General features: G+C 41.3%; 1 protein-coding gene across 1 annotated transcript; it reads left to right on the top strand.

The window, feature by feature from the left end:
- Nucleotides 1-976: 976 nt before the first annotated feature.
- Nucleotides 977-22,000, top strand: vps26a (VPS26, retromer complex component A). The gene is made up of 9 exons (XM_064933810.1): nucleotides 977-1,084; nucleotides 7,267-7,416; nucleotides 17,298-17,373; nucleotides 17,885-18,041; nucleotides 18,258-18,422; nucleotides 18,575-18,681; nucleotides 18,921-18,989; nucleotides 19,172-19,314; nucleotides 19,819-22,000. Exons 1-9 carry the CDS (start codon nucleotides 1,082-1,084, stop codon nucleotides 19,930-19,932), a joined length of 984 nt encoding a protein of 327 aa, XP_064789882.1. The 5' UTR covers nucleotides 977-1,081; the 3' UTR covers nucleotides 19,933-22,000.
- The last annotated feature ends 871 nt before the right edge of the window (nucleotides 22,001-22,871 follow it).

Genomic DNA, 22,871 nt, shown 5'->3' with positions numbered 1-22,871 from the left:
GGTGTCCCTTCCACGGGATGGTTGAGCTAACGTAGGCAATTAGCAATTAGCATGAGTTTGTGAGTAAAAATACAATTTCTCAGGACATAGATATATCTGATATTGGCAGAAAGCTTAAATTCTTGTTCATCAATCTGCACTGTCCAATTTACATGAGCTATTACAGTGAAATAATAGCATTCTATTGTTTGAGGAGAGTGCACAATTTTGAACATAATGTTATTAATAGACAATTTAGGCACATTTGGGCAGCCTTGATACAAAATTTTGAACAGAAATTCAATGATTCATTGGATCAGTCTAAAACTTAGCACATACACTGCTGCCAACTAGTGGACAAAATCTATATCGCACCTGGGCTGGAATAATACATTTTTGCCTTTCTCTTGCATTTCAAAGATGGTACAAAAAAAAAAGAACAGTTGTTTTTTTCTTTGTATTATAATTGACCAGATCTATTGTGTTATATTCTCCTACATTAATTTCACAGTTCCATAAACTTCAAAGTGTTTCCTTTCAAATGGTACCAAGAATATGCATATCCTTGATTCAGGGCCTGAGCTTCAGGCAGTTAGATTTGGGTGTGTCATTTTAGGTGAACATTTTAAAAAAGGAGCAGATTCTTAAGAGGTTTTAAGATGCTGTCAATGTTGCAGCTGTAGAACATTTTGAGGACCTGAGGGCCCATGCCAAATCTTTTCAGCCTCCTGAGGGGGAAGAGGCGTTGTCGTGCCCTCTTCATGACTGTGTTGGTGTGTTTGGATCATGATCGATCCTTAGTGTTGTGGACACCGAGGAACTTGAAGCTCTTGACCCGCTCCACCACAGCCTCATCGATGTGAATGGGGACGTGCTCGGCCCTCCGTTTCCTGTAGTCCACGATCAGCTGCTTTGTTTTTACTGACATTGAGGGAGAGGTTGTTGTCCTGGTCCCGAGCAAAAAAAAATGATATGACCAGACATGGGACTCTTATTTTGAAATTTCTGTGTTGCCACTATTACTGCTCCTCTCGTTTGTATCGTCACAGGAATTAGCAACACGGAGGCTAGATAGCTGTCTACAACTGTTTAAACAGCTGAAATGGTGAGTTCAAAATGAAAGAAGAAGTAGCACGTAACTATTTAACTTAGACATAAATAGAGATGTACTAAAGCCAAGGTATTGTCATCCTCTGGCCCTTTCGTTATTTTTTCTTATATATCTTGGCTAACGGCTAGCTAGCCTAGTATAACGTTATCAGCACAGGTCGGAGGCCCTGGCTGGAACCCCACTGTTCTTCCTAGCTTGGTAGATAGTTTTGATTCGTGGCAATGAGCTAGAGTGGCGTTTATCTCGTTTCCCACTGTGACTATTATCCCCGCAAGCTGAAAATGTAGTTACACATGAAGCATTAGCTAGATGGCGAATGTTAACTAGTTACTGGCTCATCGTCTTGTCTGGACGTCACGAGAAATTTTGACTGCTAAACGTTAGCTGTCAAGCGTGCGATTTGCCTTTAGCCCATGGCACTTCTAACGGAATTAATCTTCACTGTAGCATGTTTCACGACATTATGTAATTTAGCTAACTAGCCAAAACACCCATCTGTTAGCTAGCTAAGTAATTATCAAAGTCCCATAACTTAACGTAGCCCCATGGGAAATATATCTGACTGGGTACCTACTGGGGTAGTTCTTGCAGAAACTATTTAAAAAAATAGCTCCGCCATTTCCTGGTTGCAAAAACATTCTAATAGTTCGCCTAATTTCAGTTTGTGACAAAACAAGCCAAGTATAGTGTAGAGAGTCATTGTAAAACGTTGTGAAATATATTTTCCATATCCAAAAATATTGTATTTTCAGCTGTTTGAAGCTGGTGTACAAACTCGAAAGTAAAATACGCAAAAACAAAACTTGACGGGGACGCATAGAAATAGCACACACAGAATAGATATACAGCTTCTTAAACTTGCTTTCAATGCGAATGACAGATCTATTACAGACGTTTGCTATGTGAATTTGGTTGGGTCGCCCCAAAGTTACATAGTGCAGTTAACACATCACTTGTGGTATGGTTTTGGAAGCATAAGGACCTTATCGTGCGGTACCAGAGCACCAAGTCTGGGACCAAAAGGCTCCTTAACAGCTTCTACCCCCCCAAGCCATAAGACTGCTGACCAGTAAATCAAATGGCTACCCAGGCTTATTTTCTTTGCACTGACTCTCTTGCACAGGATCAATGTACACACTGGACTCTAACCGCACACTCACACATACTACACTGACACTCCAACACACACACAAAACGCACACATATGCATGCATATTTACGCCACATATGTATACATTTACACATAAGCTGATGCTACTCTCAAATCAAATTTTATTGGTCACATACACGTGTATAGAAGATGTTATTGCACATGTAGTGAAATGCTTGTGTTTTTAGCTCCAACAGTGCAGTAATATCTAACAGTTTCTCAATACACACACTACATCAATCTAAAGTAAGGAATGGAATTAAGAATATATAAATTAGTGGTCGACCGATTATGATTTTAACACTGATACCGATTATTGGAGGACAAAAAAAGCCAATACCAATTAAATCGGCCAATTTTAATTTTTTATTTGTAATAATGATAATTACAACAATACTGAATGAACATTTATTTTAACTTAATGTAATACATCAATAAAATCAATTTAGCCTCAAATAAATAATGAAACATGTTCAATTTGGTTTAAATAATGCAAAAAAGTGTTAGAGAAGAAAGTAAAAGTGCAATATGTGCTATGTAAGAAAGCTAACGTTTCAGTTCCTTGCTCAGAACATGAGAACATATGAAAGCTGGTGGTTCCTTTTAACATGAGTCTTCAATATTCCCAGGTAAGAAGTTTTAGGTTGTAAATATTATAGGAATTATAGGACTATTTATCTCTATACGATTTGTATTTCATATACCTTTGACTATTGGATGTTCTTGTAGGCACTTTAGTATTGCCAGTGTAACAGTATAGCTTCCACCCCTCTCCTCGCCGCTACCTGGGCTCGAACCAGGAACACATCGACAACAGCCACCCTCAAAGCAGTGTTACCCATGCAGAGCAAGGGGAACAACTACTTCAAGTCTCAGAGCGAGTGACGTTTGAAACGCTATTAGCGCTCACCCGCTAACTAGCTAGCCATTTCACATCGGTTACACCAGCCAAATCTCGGGAGTTGATAGGCTTGAAGTCATAAACAGCGCAATGCTTGAAGCATTGCGAAGAGCTGCTGGCAAAATGCACGAAAGTGCTGTTTGAATGAATGCTTACGAACCTGCTGGTGCCTATCATCGCTCAGTCAGACTGCTCTATCAAGTCATAGAATTAATTATAACATAACACACAGAAATACGAGCCTTAGATCATTAATCAAATCAAATTTATTTATATAGCCCTTCGTACATCAGCTGATATCTCAAAGTGCTGTACAGAAACCCAGCCTAAAACCCCAAACAGCAAGCAATGCAGGTGTAGAAGCACGGTGGCTAGGAAAAACTCCCTAGAAAGGCCAACACCTAGGAAGAAACCGAGAGAGGAACCAGGCTATGTGGGGTGCCCAGTCCTCTTCTGGCTGTGCCGGGTAGAGATTATAACAGAACATGGCCAAGATGTTCAAATGTTCATAAATGACCAGCATGGTCGAATAATAATAATAAGGCAGAACAGTTGAAACTGGAGCAGCAGCACGGTCAGGTGGACTGGGGACAGCAAGGAGTCATCATGTCAGGTAGTCCTGGGGCATGGTCCTAGGGCTCAGGTCCTCCGAGAGAGAGAAAGAAAGAGAGAATTAGAGAGAGCATATGTGGGGTGGCCAGTCCTCTTCTGGCTGTGCCGGGTGGAGATTATAACAGAACATGGCCAAGATGTTCAAATGTTCAAAAATGACCAGCATGGTCGAATAATAATAATAATAATAATAATAATAATAATAAGGCAGAACAGTTGATTAATACCATTAATATGGTCGAATCCGGAAACTATAATTTAGAAAACAAAACGTTTATTCTTTCAGTGAAATACAGAACCGTTCCGTATTTTATCTAACGGATGGCATCCCTAAGTCTAAATATTGCTGTTACATTGCACAACCTTCAATGTTATGTCACAATTACGTTCGCAATGAGCCAGGCGGCCCAAACTGTTGCATATACCCTGACCCTGCGTGCAATGAACGCAAGAGGAGTGACACAATTTCACCTGGTTAATATTGCCTGCTAACCTGGATTTCTTTTAGCTAAATATGCAGGTTTAAAATATATACTTCGGTGAATTGATTTTAAGAAAGGCATTGATGTTTATGGTTAGGTACACGTTGGAGCAACGACAGCCCTTTTTCGCGAATTCGCACCGCATCGATTATATGCAACGCAGGACATGCTAGATAAACTAGTAATATCATCAACCATGTGTAGTTATAACTAGTGATTATGATTGATTGATTGTTTTTTATAAGATAATTTTAATGCTAGCTAGCAACTTACCTCAGCTTCTTACTGCATTCGCGTAACAGGTAGGCTCCTCGTGAGGCAGGTGGTTAGAGCGTTGGACGAGTTTACCGTAAGGTTGCAAGATTGAATCACTGAGCTGACAAGGTAAAAGTCTGTCGTTCTGCTCCTGAACAAGGCAGTTAACCCACCGTTCCTAGGCCATCATTGAAAATAAGAATGTGTTCTTAACTGACTTGCCAAGTTAAATAAAGGTGTAAAAAAATGACCGATTGTTATGAAAAACATGAAATCGGCCCTAATTAATCAGCCATTCTGATTAATCGGTCAACCTCTAATATAAATATTTGGATGAGAAATGTCAGAGCGGCATAGACTAAGATACAGCAGAATAGAATACAGTATATACAGTTGAAGTCGGACGTTTACATACACTTAGGTTGGAGTTATTAAAACTAATTTTTCAACCACTCCACAAATTTTTTGTTAACAAACTATAGTTTTGGCAAGTCGGTTACGACATCTACTTTGCATGACACAAGTAATTTTTCCAACGATTGTTTACAGACAGATTATTTCACTTATAATTCACTGTATCACAATTTCAGTGGGTCAGAAGTTTACATACACTAAGTTGACTGTGCTTTTAACCAGCTTGGAAAATTCCAGAAAATGATGTCATGGCTTTAGAAACTTCTGATAGGCTAATTGACATAATTTGAGTCAATTGGAGGTGTACCTGTGGATGTATTTCAAGGCCTACCTTCAAACGCACTGCCTCTTTGCTTGACATCATGGGAAAATCAGAAGATATCAGCCAAGACCTCAGAAAAATTGTAGACTTCCACAAGTCAGGTTCATCCTTGGGAGCAATTTCCAAATGCCTGAAGGTACCACGTTCATCTGTACAAACGATAGTATGCAAGTATAAACATCATGGGACCACACAGCCGTCATACTGCTCAGAAAGGAGATGCGTTCTGTCTCCTAGAGATAAACGTACTTTGGTGCGAAAAGTGCAAATCAATCCCAGAACAACAGCAAAGGACTTTGTGAAGATGCTGGCGGAAACAAGTACAAAAGTATCTTTTTCCACAGTAAAACGAGTCCTATGTCGACATGAACCTAAAAGGCCGCTCAGCAAGGAAGAAGCCACTGCTCCAAAACCACCATAAAAGAAGCCAGACTACCGTTTGCAACTGCACATGGGGACAAATATCATACTTTTTGGAGAAATGTCCTCTGGTCTGATGAAACAAAAATAAAACTGTTTAGCCATAATGACCATCGTTATGTTTGGAAGAAAAAGGGTGAGGCTTGCAAGCCGAAGAACACCATCCCAACCGTGAAGCACAGGGGTGGCAGCATCATGTTGTGGGGGTGCTTTGCTGCAGGAGGGACTGGTGCACTTCACAAAATAGATGGCATCATGAGGGAGGAAAATTATGTCTTGAGATGTTGCTTTAATATCCACATCAGTCAGGATGTTAAAGCTTGGTCGCAAATGGTTTTTCCAATTGGACAATGACCCCAAGCATACTTCCAAAGTTGTAGAAAATGGCTTAAGGACCACAGTCAAGGTATTGGAGTGGCCATCACAAAGCCCTGACCTCAATCCTATAGCAAATTTGTGGGTGGAGCTGAAAAAGCATGTGCGAGCAAGGAGCCCTACACACCTGACTCGGTTACACCAGCTCTGTCAGGCGGAATGGGCCAAAATTCATCCAACTTATTGTGGGAAGCTTTTGGAAGGCTACCCAAAATGTTTGACCAAAGTTAAACAATTTAAAGGCATTGCTACCAAATATTAATTGAGTGTATGTAAACTTCTGACCCACCATGGAAATGTGATGAAATAAATAATTCTCTCTACTATTATTCTTACATTTCACATTCTTAAAATAAAGTGGTTATCCTAACTGAGCCCAACTGTACATATGAGATGTGTAATGCAAAATATGTAAACATTATTACAGTGACTAGTGTTCCATTATTAAAGTGATTGCAAGTCTATGTATATAGGGCAGCAGCTTCTAGTTTGCTAGTGATGGCTATTTGGCCTTGAGATGGAAGCTGTTTTTCAGTCTCTCGGTCCCAGTTTTGATGCACCTGTACTGAACTTGTCTTCTGCATGATAGCAGGGTGAACAGGCAGTGGCTCAAGTGGTTGTTGTCCTTGATGGTCTTTTTGGCTTTCCTGTGACATCGGGTGCTGTAGGTGTCCTGGAGGGCAGGTAGTTTGCCCCCGGTGATGCGTTTGGCAGACCGCAATACCAACTGGAGAGCCCTGCCATTGCGGGTGTTGCAGTTGCCACACCAGGTGGTGATACAGCCAAACAGGTTGCTCTCAATTGTGCATCTGTAAAAGTTTGAGGGTTTTAGGTGTCAAGCTGTTTATTATCTATGTATAGCCACTTTACCCCTACCTTCATGTAAATATTACCTCAATTACCTTGACTAACCGGTACCCCTGCACATGGACTCTACCAGGACTGTGTTAAAACGGGTTTAAACAGTGTACAGTTAGTGTGTATTTTGCATTTGTGAAATTATTTTCATGTAGTATGAAAGTAGAGGGATTTATATTTCTAGAGAATTGAGAATCAATTGAGAATTATTTCTCGTTTAGTTGGAGTATTTGGCTGTTTAGGCTTCCAAAGTCAATTCAACCTTCAAGTAGAACATGTAACGCCCTTGGACTAAGGAGTAATGTTAAGCTTCTTTAGTCCATTATTGAGAGTTATTTCTGATTGTATTTGCCTTTGAGTTTATTGTAAATTCTTCCTGTTTTTCAGAGTTTCCTGGGTGGTTTATTTGGTCCAGTGTGTGAAATTGATGTCCTACTCAAGGATGCAGAGACTAGGAAGACAGCAGAACTCAAGACAGAGGATGGGAAAGTGGAGAAGAACTATTTATTTTATGACGGAGAATCGGTCTCTGGGAAGGTGAGCATTGCACACAGACGCACATTAGGGTTTCCGTTAGGACATTGTCAAACATTTGCCAAAATATGGGAATCCAGGAAATATATAGTCGGCTATGAATAATATGGATGAGAACTCTCTTGGTAGATAGTGTGGTCAACAGATTATCATAAGGTACTGTACCTCAGGTAAGCAATACCTCAAGACTTCTTTAATATGAGACAGCACGCACCAGCTATTATTGACAGATAGACACACACCCCCACCCCTCATCTTACCAGACGTAGCTTCTCTGTCCTGCCGATGCATGGAAAATAACGCCAGCTCTATATTAACCGTGTCATCGTTCAGCCACGATTCAATGAAACATAAGATATTACAGTTTTTAATGTCCCTTTGGTAGGATAATCTTGATTGTAGGTCATCCATTTTATTCTCCAATGATTGCACGTTGGCCAATAGAACGAATGGCAGTGGATGTTTACTCATTCTCCTACGAATTCTCAGAAGGCAGCCTGACCTCCGTCCACTTTTTCTCCATCTTTTCTTAACGCAAATGACGGGGATTTGGGCCTGTTCCCGAGAAAGTAGTATATCCTTCGCGTTGGATTCTTTAAAGAAAAAAATCTTTGTCCAGTTCGAGGTGAGTAATTGCTGTTCTGATATCCAAAAGTTATTTTCGGTCATAAGAGACGGTAGCAGCAACATTAGGTACAACAACAAAAAAAGTTACAAACAACACGAAAAAAAACTAACAAAATAGCAAAGTTGGTTAGGAGCACATAAAGCGGAAGCCATCCCCTCCGGTGCCAGTTCGTAGCCGTCTATTTACCACCAAAAACCGATGCTGGAACTGACTGCACTCAACAAGCTGTATAAGGCCATAAGCAAACAAGAAAAAGCTTATCAAGAAGCGGCGCTCCTAGTGGCCAGGGACTTTAATGCCGACAAACTTAAATCGATTTACCTCATTTCTACCAGCATTTACATTTACATTTAAGTCATTTAGCAGACGCTCTTATCCAGAGCGACTTACAAATTGGTGAATTCACCTTCTGACATCCAGATGTCACGTGCAACCAGAGGAAAAGAAACTCTAGACCAGCTTTACTCCACACACAGAGATGCATACAAAGCTCTCCCTCACCCTCCATTTGTCAAATCTGGCCATAATTCTATCCTCCTGATTCCTGCTTACAAGCTGAAGCAGGAAGTACCAGTGACTTGATCAATACGGAAGTATTCAGATGATGCGGATGCTAAACTACAGGACTGTTTTGGTAGCACAGACTGGAATATGTTCCACGATTCCTCCAATGGCATTGAGTATAATACCATCTCAGTCATCGGCTTCAACAGTAAGTGCATTGACGACGTCGTCCCCACAGTGGCTGTACGCACATATCCCAACCAGAAGCCATGTATTGATTACAGGCAACATGCGCATTGAGCTAAAGGCTAGAGATGCTGCTTTCAAGGAGCAGAACACTAATCCGGACGCTTATAAGAAATCCCGCTATGCCCTCAGATAAACCATTTAAATAGGCAAAGCGTCAATACAGGACTAAGATTGAATCCTTCTACACTGGCTCTGAGGCTCGTCGGATGTGGCAGGGCTTGAAAATTGTTACGGACTACAAAGGGAAACACAGCCGCAAGCTGCCCAGTGCCTCACTTCAAGGCAAGCAACACTGAAGCATGCATGAAAGCACCAGTTGTTCTGGATGACGGTGATCACACTCTCGGTTGCCGATGTGAGCAAGACCTTTTAAACAGGTCAACATTCACAAAGTTGTGGGGCCAGACGGATTACCAGGACGTGTACTCAAAGCATGACCAACTGGCAAGTGTCTTCACTGACATTTTTAACCTCTCCCTGAGTCTGTAATACCTACATGTTTCAAGCAGACCACCATAGTCCCTGTGCCCAAGGAGGCGAAGGTAACATGCCTCAATGATTACCGCCTCATAGCACTCATGTCGGTAGCCATGAAGTGCTTTGAAAGGCTGGCCATGGCTCTCATCAACAGCATCATCCCAGATACCCTAGACCAGCTATTCTCAAACTGGGGTACGTTTGCGCAATACCGTCGGGGATGCGCCAAATAAAAGTTTTTTTTTTCTCCATGTTTTCAAGCAGTCCATTTATATTTTCCAACACGGCTATACATTTTGGTGAGTTTTTTTTCTTGCCTGGGTAGCCTCGTTTTTACTGTCAAAAATAAATGTAACCATCTAGTGTTCAGCGAAGTAACAACACAATGGCAATTACAGGTATCCTTGTCAAATAATTAACATCCAATCACATTAACCATTACTCTATCCCGGGAATTCCACTGATGGTCCGTATGTAGCCAAACGTAGCTGCTTCTCATTTCGTTTGCTCGAAAATGTATAAATGTTTTTTTTTTTTTTAAAGTAAGGCCCGCGTCCATAGACGCACATACCAGCTCTATTGGTAGTACTGCTACTACCAGCAGTACTACACCTGCACCTGTCAACGACACAAGTTGTTCTGCTTCCACGAGCACATCCAATGCTAGCATCAGTAATTATACATTTGTTGTTAGCCCAGCTAGCATGGACACTGACAGTTGTGAATCTGATGCAGTCTAAGAGCTACTGCCCCCTTACCCGGTAAAGCACCGAAAAACATGGTGAGCTACCGAGTGGCTTAGACAGGCAAGCCCCATACTATTGTGGAGGACTTAATTCTTCTTCCTGCTGCTGCGGATATGGCTGGGGAAAAAGGCCCAAAAAACTATACAGACAATGCCTACATCAAACAACACTGTTTCACAATACATCAGTGACATGGCAGGAGGTGTTTTGAAACAATTACTGCTTCGCATACAAGCCAGTCAATTCTATACGTTACAGCTGGATGAGTCAACAGACGTGGTGGGTTTGGCCCAGCTCCTGGTATATGTCCATTACGTTTATGTGGGTTCAATTAAGGAAGACATCCTCTTCTGCAAGCCACTGGAAACCAGGACAACGGGAGAGGATATTTTTTAAATATTGGACAGCTTTGTGACATCAAATGGACTTTGGTGGTCAAGATGTGTTGGTATCTGTACTGATGGCGCAAAAGCCATGACAAGGAGAGGTAACGCGCGTGCAAGCAGTTGCTCCCTACGCAACTTGGGTACACTGCAGCATCCACCGAGAAGCTCTTGCTGCCAAAGGAATGCCTGACATCTTCAAAGACGTTTTGGACACTACAGTGAAAATGCTTAACTTTGTTAAAGCAAGGCCCTTGAACTCTCGTGTATTTTCTGTACTATACAATGATATGGGCAGCGACCATGTAACACTTTACAACATACAGAAGTGTGCTGGTTATCAAGGGGCAAAGTATTGACATGTTTTTTTTAAATTGAGAGACAAGCTTAAAGTTTTCTTTACTGGATTCGATATCCCTTTCATGCCCTGCCTCCTGTCCACTTACCGATATCTGAACAAAAGAGCCTCATCGAAATTGCAGCAAGCGGTTCTGTGAAAATTGAATCAGAAGCCACTGACATTTCTGGATTGGGCTGCGCTCAGAGTATCCTGTCTTGGCAAATCGCACTGTTAAGACACTGATGCCCTTTGCAACCACGTACCTACAGTGGGGAGAACAAGTATTTGATACACTGCCGATTTTGCAGGTTTTCCTACTTACAAATCATGTAGAGGTCTGTATTTTTTATCATAGGTACACTTCAACTGTGAGATGGAATCTAAAACACAAATCCAGAAAATCACGTATGATTTTTAAGTAATTCATTTGCATTTTATTGCATGACATAAGTATTTGATACATCAGAAAAGCAGAACTTAATATTTGGTACAGAAACCTTTGTTTGCATTTACAGAGATCATACGTTTCCTGTAGACTTTCGGTTACTAGTCTCACGCTCTAACCACTAGGCTACCTACCGCCCCACCAAGACAGTCGTGAAGAGGGCATGACAACACCTTTCCCCCTCAGGAGACTGAAAATATTTCGCATGGGTCCTCAGATCCTCAAAGTTCGACAGCTGAACCATCGAGAGCATCCTTACCGGTTGCATCTCCGCCTGGTATGGCAACTTCTCGGCATCTGACCGTAAGTCGCTACAGAGGGTAGTGTGTACGGCACTGGGGCCAAGCTTCCTGCCATCCAGGACCTATAAACTAGGCCATCAGAGGAAAGCCCAATAAATTGTCAAAGGCTCCAGTCACCCAAGTCATAGACTGCTCTTTCTTCTACCGCACGGTAACGGAGTGCCAAGTCTAGGACCAAAAGGCTTCTTAACAGCTTCTACCCCAAAGCCATAAGATTTCTGATCAATTAATCAAATGGACTATTAACATTGACCCCCCCCCCCCTTGTTTTTACACTGCTGCGACTTTTTGTTCATTATCTATGCATAGTCACTTCACCCCTACCTACATGTACAAATTACTTCGACAAACCTGTAGCCCCGCACATCGACTCTGTACCAGTACCCCCTGTATATAGCCTCGTTATTGTCACTTTATTGATACTCTTTATTTTTTACTTTTGTTTATCTGGTAAATATTTTCTTAACTCTTTCTTGAAAAAAAAGTTGGTTAAGGGTTTGTAAGTAAGGTCTATACCAGTTGTATTTTGCGCATGTGACAAAGTTTAATTTGTAGTGCTGATTTTGGGATGCTTGATTTCTGGTTGTCTTAGTCACCACGTCCACCACTAATAAGCTGAGCTTCTCAGTACTTTTTTCTAAACCTCACACAGTCAATGAAGTCTGTTTTTTTTTAACGTCCATTGCGAATGACAGGCCTACTGTGAGGAACTATTTGGCTATTTGAAAATCTTTCCAACAATCAAATCAAACTTTGTCACATGCGCCGAATACAACAGGTCTACTAGACCTTACCGTGAAATGCTTACTTACAAGCCCTTAACCAACAGTGCAGTTCAAGAAGAGTTAAGAAAATATTTACCAAATAAACTAAAGTTAAAAATAATAAAAAGTAACACAATAACATAACAATAACAGGGCTATATACAGGGGGTACCGGTACTGAGTTAGTGTGCGGGGGTACAGGTTAGAGGTAATTTGTACATGTAGGTTGAGGTGAAGTGACTATGCATAGATAATAAACAGCAGGTAGCAGCAGTGTACAAAACAAATGGAGGGGGGGGGGGGGGTCAATGTAATAGTCCAGTGGCCATTTGATTAATTGTTCAGCAGTCTTATGGCTTGGGGGTTAAATCTGTTAAGGAGCCTTTTGGTCCTAGACTTAGCACTCAGAAATCACTTGCCGTGCGGTAGCAGAGAGAACAGTCTGACTTGGGTGACTGGAGTCTCTAACAATTTTATGGTCTTTCCTCTGACCGCCTATTATATAGGTCCTGGATGGCTGGAAACTTGGCCACCCCCTCCTTACGTTGCCATATCAGGCGGTGATGCAACCGGTCAGGATGCTCTCGATGGTGTAGCCGTAGAACCTTTTGATGATATGGGGACCCATGCCAAATCTTTTCAGTCTCCTGATGGGGAAAAGGTTTTGTCGTGCCCTCTTAACTGTCTTGGTGTGTTTGATAGATTGTTGGTGATGTGGACACAAAGGAACTTAACTCTCGACCCGCACCATTACAGCCCCATTGATGTTAATGGGGGCCTGTTTGTCCTGCCTTTTCCTGTAGTCCACGATCATCTCCTTTGTCTTGCTCATATTGAGGGAGAGGTTGTTGTCCTTGCACCACACTGCCATCTCCCCCTCAATAATCACCAAGCCTCGGTGTGAAAGGGCAAAATATCATCACCTGATGATCCCATATATCCAGTGGAAATGTCATTAAAAAAAAAGCTGTCCCGAGCTCACAGTCGTAGGAAACTGAGGGCCCAGAATAGGCTAGTTGATACAATGTTGCAAGTGTGCTAGAGACCGCTTCGGACCTGACCCAGTTCATTGATACGTTGCACTATATTTTCTGTTTTTATTTGTTGTCTTTTTGTATTTTTACTTAATTGGCAGTTATAGTCCCACGACTGAATTGGCCATCTCTGAGTTCCATGTGCTCATTTAGGCTATTTAGCTGCAAGTGATCACAGTGTAGCCTATCAATGTGTCCATATGGTAGAGGCTGGTGCTCTCGCAGTAGTTGACTTTTAAATGGTATATTTCATTATTTCTTTTGTATTTTACCCCCTTTTTTCTTCCCAATTTCGATCGTGTCTCATTGCTGCAGCTCCCCAACTGGCTCGAGAGGCGAAGGTTGAGTCATGCGTCTTCCGAAACATGACCCGCCTAACCACGCTTCTTAACACCCACCCGCTTAACCCGGAAGCCAGCTACACCGTTCAACTGATGACCGAGGTCAGCCGCCCGGCCTGCAACAAGGAGTTGCTATAATGTGATGAGCCAAGTAAAACACCCTCGGCCAAACCCTCCCCTAACCTGGATGACGGGTGGCCAATTGTGCGCCGCCCTATGACTCCTCTTGCAAAGCGGTGCCTTAGACCGCTGTGCCACTCCGGAGGCCCATATTTTAATTACAATTTAACTAACCATGTGACAATGATTTTGAGAAACAAAAATGTTAATATTGAAATGAAACTGTTATAAGAAAATGCATATCTGAAAATCACAACTGACAAGCAGATCGGTAGAAATGGTTGGATAAATTGTATGCTTCTTCAATCTTAACTCACACGGCGCCTAAGAAGCCTTTAAAAAAGAAATGCCTCCACCTTTCTATGGTCAGATTTTCAAGCAAGTTAAGACATGCCTCATAATATGAAGTTAAACATTCAGGTTTCAAACAATTAAGTATGTTTTCAAAATGCATACTGCCTCCAGCTCACATTTTAAAGTGGTGGGTGACGCGTTGATAGTCTGCCTACCTTTTAGTTTTTTCTCCTGGTTAAATTAAATTGTTGCCGGCCAAATTATCTTTTTTTTTTTTTTGTCAAAGCTGGCAATTACCGGCGACTGGAAACCGTGACAAACACACATGGTATGACATTATGATGGCGATCAATGCTGTGCATCGGACTGCTTCCTATGTCAATGTGTGCTATGCCAAATTATGATGTGCAGTTCGCATGATTCGTTATTTTTCCACAACTCTTTTTACTGACTTGAGTCATGATGCGTTTTTCTGAGTGACTCGTTTAATCTGCTGGCCACAATAAGTCCTACACCAGGATTGATAAACTCAGCAAAAAAAAACGTCCTCACTGTCAACAGCAATTATTTTCAGCAAACTTAACATGTGTAAATATTTGTATGAACATAACAAGATTCAACAACTGAGACAAACTGAACAAGTTCCACAGACATGTGACTAACAGAAATTGAATAATGCGTCCCTGAACAAAGTGGGGGTCAAAATCAAAAGTAACAGTATCTGGTGTGGCCACCAGCTGCATTAAGTACTGCAGTGCATCTCCTCCTCATGGACTGCACCAGATTAGCCAGTTCTTGTTGTGAGATGTTACCCCACTCTTCCACCAAGGCACCTGCAAGTTCCCGGACATTTCTGTTGGAATGGCCCTAGCCCTCACCCTCCAATCCAACAGGTCCCAGACGTGGTCAATGGGATTGAGATCCGGGCTCTTCGCTGGCCATGGCAGAACACTGACATTCCTGTCTTGCAGGAAATCACGCACAGAATGAGCAGTATGGCTGGTGGCATTGTCATGCTAGAGGGTCATGTCAGGATGAGCCTGCAGGAAAGGTACCACATGAGGGAGGAGGATGTTTTCCCTGTTTCGCACAGCTTTGAGGTTGCCTGCAATGACAACAAGCTCAGTCCGATGATGCTGCGACGGACCCTCCACCTCCAAATCGATCAAGCCCCAGAGTACAGGCCTCGGTGTAACGCTCATTCCTTCGATGATAAACTCAAATCCAACCATCATCCCTGGTGAGACAAAACCGCGACTCGTCAGTGAAGAGCACTTTTTGCCAGTCCTGTCTGGTCCAGCAACGGTGGGGTTGGCCCCATAGGCGACGTTGTTGCTGGTGATGTCTGGTGAGGACCTGCCTTACAACAGGCCTACAAGCCCCCAGTCCAGCCTCTCTCAGCCTATTTGCGGACAGTCTGAGCACTGATGGAGAGATTGTGCGTTCCTGGTGTACCTCGGGATGTTGTTGTTGCCATCCTGTACCTGTCCTGCAGGTGTGGTGTTTGGATGTACCGATCCTGTGCAGGTGTTGTTACCTGTGGTCTGCGACTGCGAGGACGATCAGCTGTCCGTCCTGTCTCCTTGTCTTAGGCATCTCACAGTACGCACATTGCAATTTATTGCCCTGGCCACATCTGCAGTCCTCATGCCTCCTTGCAGCATGCCTAAGGCATGTTCACCCAGATGAGCAGGGACCCTGGGCATCTTTCTTTTGGTGTTTTTCAGAGTCAGTAGAAAGGCCTCCTAAGTTTTCATAACTGTGACCTACATAACTTAATTACCTACTGTCTGTAAGCTGTTAGTGTCTTAATGACCGTTCCACAGGTGCATGTTCATTAATTGTTTATGGTTCATTGAACAAGCATGGGAAACTGAAGTTATTTGGATTTTTACGAATTATCTTTGAATGACAGGGTTCTGAAAAAGAGACGTTTTCTTTTTTGCTGAGTTTCCATGCTTTTACATGTTTAGAACTGATAATTCATTGCATGGTGCAATAATTAATTCAATGAATTGATTTTTCGAATATTATGATGAACACAGCTTTATAGAACCAAAACATTCACAGCCTCTGCTCAATGAACTCGAACTCCAGAGCAAATCGTTTTGGGGGCTGCAGTTTGCAAACGATATTGTGCTTATCACCCTCACGGCATTCAAGCAATGCATTCCGCCAAGAGTCGTACACAATCTTGCCTGGTTGCGGCCACAACTAGACCTCATTTCAAATGTGTCAAGAAATAGTCTTATTTCTGTGCCTAGCAATCAACAAATGTATGCTGAATAAATATGTAAACGCAACATGTAAAGTGTTGGTCCCATGTTTCATGAGCTGAAATAAAAATCCTGGAGATTTTCCATACGCACAAAAGCTTATTTCTCTCAAATTATGTGCACAAATTTGTTTACACCCCTGTTAGTGAGCATTTCTCCTTTGTCAAGATAATCCATCCACCTGACAGGTGTGACATATCAAGAAGCTGATTAAATGGCATGATCATTACACATGTGCACCTTGTGCTGGGTAAAATAAAAGGTCACTCTGTTGCAAGAGAATTTGTTAATTTCTCTACCATATGCCACCTCCAACGTCGTTTTAGAGAATTTGCCAGTATCTCCAATTGGCCTCAAAACGGCAGACCACGTGTAACCACGCCAGCCTAGGACCTCCGCTTTTGTCTTCATCACCTGCGGGATCGTCTGAGATCAGCCACCCAGACAGCTGATGAAACTGACGAATATTTCTGTCTGTAATAAAGCCCTTTTGTGGTTAAAAAGTAATTCTGATTGGCTGGGCCTGGCTCCCAAGTTGGTGGGCCTGTGCCCACCCATGGCTGCGCTTCCGCCCAGTCATGTGAAATCCATAGATCATTAGGGCCTAATACATTTATTTAAATTGACTGATTTACTTTTATGAACTGTAAATCAGTAAAATCGTTAAATTTTGCGTTTTTATATTTTTGTTCCGTATACATTGTTTAAAGCATGCTTTTACAAGCCTCAGTCACAAATTATATCTCCAATAAACCCCCTATGGTGAACAACATGTGAAGGAGAGGCTTGTAGAAGCATGACTTTCGTGTTTCCAGTTCATTGTTAGCAGGTGTGGGGTCCTGCATGCTCTGACTCAAATGAACATAAATGAGTCAAAAGATTTGTTATTGACTGAATGAGTCAAAGATCAGAGACAGTAAAAAGAGCCAAACTTCCCATCACCTATGCCAATACCCGACAACTTGTTTGTTTTCTTTTAAGGTGAATCTCAATGTGAGGCAGACAGGCAAGAGACTAGAACACCAAGGGATTCGAATTGAGTTTGTTGGGCAGATTGGTGAGTTTATGTTGATTTATATTTTGATATTATAACCTTGCAGCAGCGCACCACCTCAAACACCAGCCATGCGTTGTTTATTGGTTCACAAACCAAGTGCACTGTCGTTCTCATTTAGGCTAAACGGCTTAGCAAACCATGTGCTTGTCATGTGAAAACTACAGTGGACTACACTCCACACCACAGACCCTGGCCGGGTGGCAAAGTGTTTCTGTGAAGACTCCTTGACCATTACTGAGGGTTCAATGTTGTCAAACCAATTGAGGAAGTTTAAGGGAAGCCTTCAAATAACACACTATTTTCTCTGAACGTCTGATCAAAGGACAAAAGTTTAAAATCTGAATATAGGACAATCTAGGTTATTAGATTCAGGCCTACTTCCTTATTTATACATTTTTTTTTTTCAAATTAATGCGTCCCTCAGTACAACCGATTTTGCCTATTGGAAATATTAGGTTCCTGTGTGTGATGAACCTAACATAAGTGTTTAAACTTGTGCTCTGTCTTTCAGAGCTTTTCAGTGATAAAAGCAACACACATGAATTTGTGAACCTGGTAAAGGAGCTTGCCCTGCCAGGGGAGTTGACTCAGAATCGAAGCTACGACTTTGAGTTCATGCAGGTGGAGAAGCCATATGAGTCTTACGTTGGAGCCAACGTCCGACTGAGGTTAGCTCACAATATTCTCTCATACATACCCAGATATTCTCTGCATTGTCCCTGAAACCAACCATTCTATTCACACAGCTTGAGATGATCAGTGAAACTGCATTAGATGGCTTCTTGTCATTGCTACAGCCACCTTGTTATGAATATATGCACTGTGTCATTTGAAGTTAATTTGCATTGTAAGCCAGCCATAACTCCTATTGTTATTTCCTACAGATATTTCCTCAAAGTGACAATAGTGAGGAGACTGTCTGATCTGGTGAAAGAGTATGACCTCATTGTCCATCAGCTGGCCACTTACCCTGATGTGAACAATTCCATCAAGATGGAAGTTGGCATTGAAGACTGTCTACATATAGAGTTTGAATACAACAAGTCCAAGTAAGATGTATACCATGATGAGACATTAATGTATTCAAACACCTTTTAAAAAGCATAGCATAGTAGCGCATTCGCGTCTCAAAATCTCTAATCAGATTCAGAATTATAAAAATGTAACTTAATTTCAACCTGACCCTAATCTGTCTTCTCAGATACCACTTGAAAGATGTCATTGTGGGTAAAATCTACTTCCTTCTTGTGAGAATCAAAATCCAGCACATGGAACTTCAGTTGATCAAGAAAGAGATGACTGGAATAGGTGAGATGAGGCTTACTTGGGGAGAGAGTTCACTTAAACGGCATAAGGTGTTGCTTTTATTTATATATATATATATATATATATATATATATATATATATATATATTTTTTATTTTAAATGATTGAATTCCATATTTTTCAAATTTTTGTGAACCTAAAACTGTCCCTGTAATCTTGGCTTTTTGTTTTAAGAACAGTGTGAAGTAGATGTATTTAGTCATGTGAAATTCCTTTCCCAGGTCCTAGCACAACTACTGAGACGGAGACTGTTGCCAAGTATGAGATTATGGACGGAGCCCCTGTGAAAGGTGGGCACAATATGGTGTTGGTGTGAATGTCCCAATATTATGATTTTATCTTATGTTATTTGACCCCACCAAAGCAGCATAATGTATTCAGGACCTGCAGTGTACATGAAAATCTCTCTCTTCTGCCATTTACCATTTAACTTGTTTCAAAACCCTCTTTATGCCTGTTGTTTCCCTCTTAGGAGAGTCTATTCCCATCCGTCTGTTTTTAGCTGGCTACGACCTCACAGCCACCATGAGGGACGTCAACAAGAAGTTCTCTGTGCGGTACTTCCTCAACCTGGTGCTGGTAGATGAGGAGGACAGGAGATACTTCAAACAACAGGTACAGAACCTGAAAGCCAACCTCCATTTACCTACCTGTCTGTCGTACACGGAGTGTACAAAACATTAAGAACACCTTCCGAATATTGAGTTGCACACCTCCCTTTTCCCCTTAGAGCAGCCTCAATTTGTCAGGGCATGGATTCTACAAGATGTCAAAAGCATTCCACAGGGATGCTAGCCCATGTTGACTCCAATTGTCTCTAGGTTAAAGAAGGATTTTTAATCCTGTCTCCTCCCCTTCATCTAGGCTGATTTGAAGTGGATTTAACAAGTGACATCAATAAGGGATCATAGCTTTCACCTGGTCAGTTCGTCATGGAAAGAGCAGGTGTTCTTAATGTTTTGTACACTCAGTGTGTCTGGCAGAAACATTACAGCAGTTAATTATTACAGTAGTTTGAATTAGGCCATTATTATTGAAAGCAATCATCTTCTCTCAATATGAACATTTTATAATAACTTGAGAGGATCAATCTGACTCTGGTTGACTCTCTATTACCAGGAGATTGTTCTGTGGAGGAAAGCTCCTGAGAAAATAAGGAAACGGAACTTCCACCAACGCTATGAGTCGCCTGAGCCACGGCCAACCCTTACTGCTGAGCAACCCGAAATGTGAAGACCACTGGAAACAGAAAATGCTGAGAATGTTTCTGATTATGCTTAAAGCAAACAAGGGGGCGCAACTCGACACATGCAAGGTGAAATTAAAGCGCCAGACAGCCATTTAATAGAACTACCTTCTGCAAGGTTACAGTCTCTTGCTGCTACACCTGAATGGGCTGGGTCTACTCTGCTGGCCGCAGCAAGCACTCTTGTTAGCTTACTGTATGGACTCGTCTGTTTGACACACAATATAAAGCACTGGAATGGGAGCTACCATTTCTTTTATATTGCAAAAACGTTTGACCTCCCCTTCCTGTAAAATATGCACTTGGTTAGGCTCAACACTGGGGACATGACGTACAATCATACACTACTAGATATTTCAAAGGACGTTCCAGTGCATGTAGGCAGGTCAAATTGAATATGATGGGTTATTGTTGTGTTCAGCGTTGGCTGTAAGGTCAAGCTGTAAGACAATAGGCATGCTTTGAGCTCAAAGGGTGCCGTATTCATAATTCACTGAAATACAGTGAGCTTCAAAAGTATTGGGACAGTGACATTTTTGTTGTTGTTTTGGCTCTGTGCTCCAGCACTTTGGAAATTAAATGATACAGTGACTGCGAGGTTAGTGCAGGCTGTCAGTTTTAATTTGAGGGTATTTTCATCCATAGCAGGGGAACCGTTTAGAAATTACAACACGTTTTGTACATACTTATGTGTATTAAAGTAGTCAAGTTTAGTATTTTCTTATTCTTAGCAGATTATTTTGTGCCCAATAGAAACTAATGGTAAATAATGTATCATTTTGGAGTCACTTTTATTGCAAATAAGAACATAGTGTTTCTAAACACTTCTACATTAATGTGGATGCTACCATGATTACGGATAGTCCTGAATGAATCGTGAATAATGATGAATGAAAAAGTTACACATCTTACCCCCCACAAAAAAATGCTAAGAGGTTAGCATGTCTTGGGGGTATGATTTGTGCATCTAACTTTCTCATTCATAATTTTTTGATTAATTCAGGACTATCTGTAAACATGGTAGTATCCACATTCATGTAGTGTTCAGAAACATTCTATTCTTATTTACAATAATAGTGACTCCAAAATGGCACAATACATGATTTACCATTCATTTCTATTGGGTACAAAATCTGAAACTCAACCAAAACAAACAGCAAATGCATCCAGCAAGTTTGTAGAGTCACAAGCTTAATGTAATCATTGCGTGCTAGGAATATGGGACAAAATACTAAACTTTTGACTACTTTTAATACAAGTGAATTTGGCCCAATACTTTGTCCCCCCATTTTATGGGACCATGTACAAAAAGTACTGTACTCTCTAAACAGTTCACCTGATATGGATAAAATACCCTCATATTAAAACACTATCCTCATAGTCAGTGTATAATTTCAGATCCAAAGTGATGGAGTACAGAGCCAAAACAGTGTCACTGTCCCAATACTTTTGGAGCTCGCTGTATGTAAAAGATTTCTATCTCCTAAGTTATTTAGTGTATAACCTGTAGTTTTGTTCTTTCTTTTTTCTTTCACTTCTTGTATTTTGTGCTTTTCTTTTTCGAAATACAAATATACTGTATATTAATAAATGCTTTTGCTAGTGTCATTGGATTGAAGCACTACAAAATGCTGTTTAAATAAAATTATTTTGATCAACGGTTAGGTCCTACATGTATATCTGTATGTCCTGTTCGATGATGGTTGAATGGGTACTTACATTTATTGTGGTTTTGTCTATATTTAGAGAAGTGCCACTTTACATTTGCATAAGGATACATATTTAAGCTCAGATGGGGCTGTGCTACAATCACGTAACAATGTTGTTATGTCTTCATTTCTGAATACTATACAGGCAATATTATTATTATTTTTTTAGTTAAGTGCCTGTAAGGTCATGAAGAAACTTATGCCAAATACTGGCCTGACTCACCATTGCATGTTCACCACATTTTATACTGTGTTCAATATGTATCTGACTTGTGTGGACGTTGAACATTTGTATATATCTAGCCCCAGTCTATATCCATCATCAATTAAATTAATTGCAAATTTATACTTATGTATTGGAGTGAGGTCTTTAATACATTCTCTGACTTATTTCAAAACTATATCATGCCGTTTACCATTGAAAGAAATGGTCACAGTTCCAGTCTAGTTAAGAGGTGGCTCTCCCATAGACACCAATGCAATAGCAGCTGGGTCTGGTCTACTTACAGTCAAACTTCATTCCATTGAGGGCTGAGTGTCTGCAAGTTTTCACAGATATTCGGCCCTGCAGATATTCGGCCCTCCATGGAATGAGTTTGACGGCGCTGCTTGTATATGAACTCGGGGCGAAAAAAGAGGGAAGTGGGATGTCTCGCTTCATGTTCTGTCTCTGCTTTTATTAGTGTTTCCAATTGGTCCCTGCTATCCAGGATCATTAGGACATCTCCATTGATGTTTGAATGTAAAATGGTTGAGTTTAGTTATGGTTAGGGTAATCTCACGTTGCCATACCTCCAAAATCAAGTCAGGTGAACCAGTATATGTGCGTTAGTAGTGATGGGCATTCCAAGTCTTTTGGGTGAGACGGCTCATTTGGCTTTGTTCATGTTAACAAGCCGGCTCATTTGTCCCGTAACGGCTCTTTGTTCAAAATCGATATACAACAATGAAAAAATGGCAAATCTCCAATGTAAAGCCCAAAAGGTAGGCTACCATTGTCAGATGGTAAAATTCCAGTTCAAATAAATGTTTATCTGGCTAAGTTATTAGATTTTTTTCTTGCACAATGGATCAGATTGACACACTCTCCACTATTGTTTCTGCAGTGAGGATTCACACTTTAGAGAAATATTTGTGCATACTGCTACTACTATAGCCGTGGGAAGTAGGGGGTGCGGAGGGTGCTGGAAAGTATTATTCTCCCTCATACAGGAGCA

This window comes from Oncorhynchus masou, chromosome 24 (genome assembly GCF_036934945.1).
Source record: "Oncorhynchus masou masou isolate Uvic2021 chromosome 24, UVic_Omas_1.1, whole genome shotgun sequence".
Taxonomy (NCBI): domain Eukaryota; kingdom Metazoa; phylum Chordata; class Actinopteri; order Salmoniformes; family Salmonidae; genus Oncorhynchus; species Oncorhynchus masou.
This window is presented reverse-complemented; position numbering and strand designations above follow the sequence as displayed.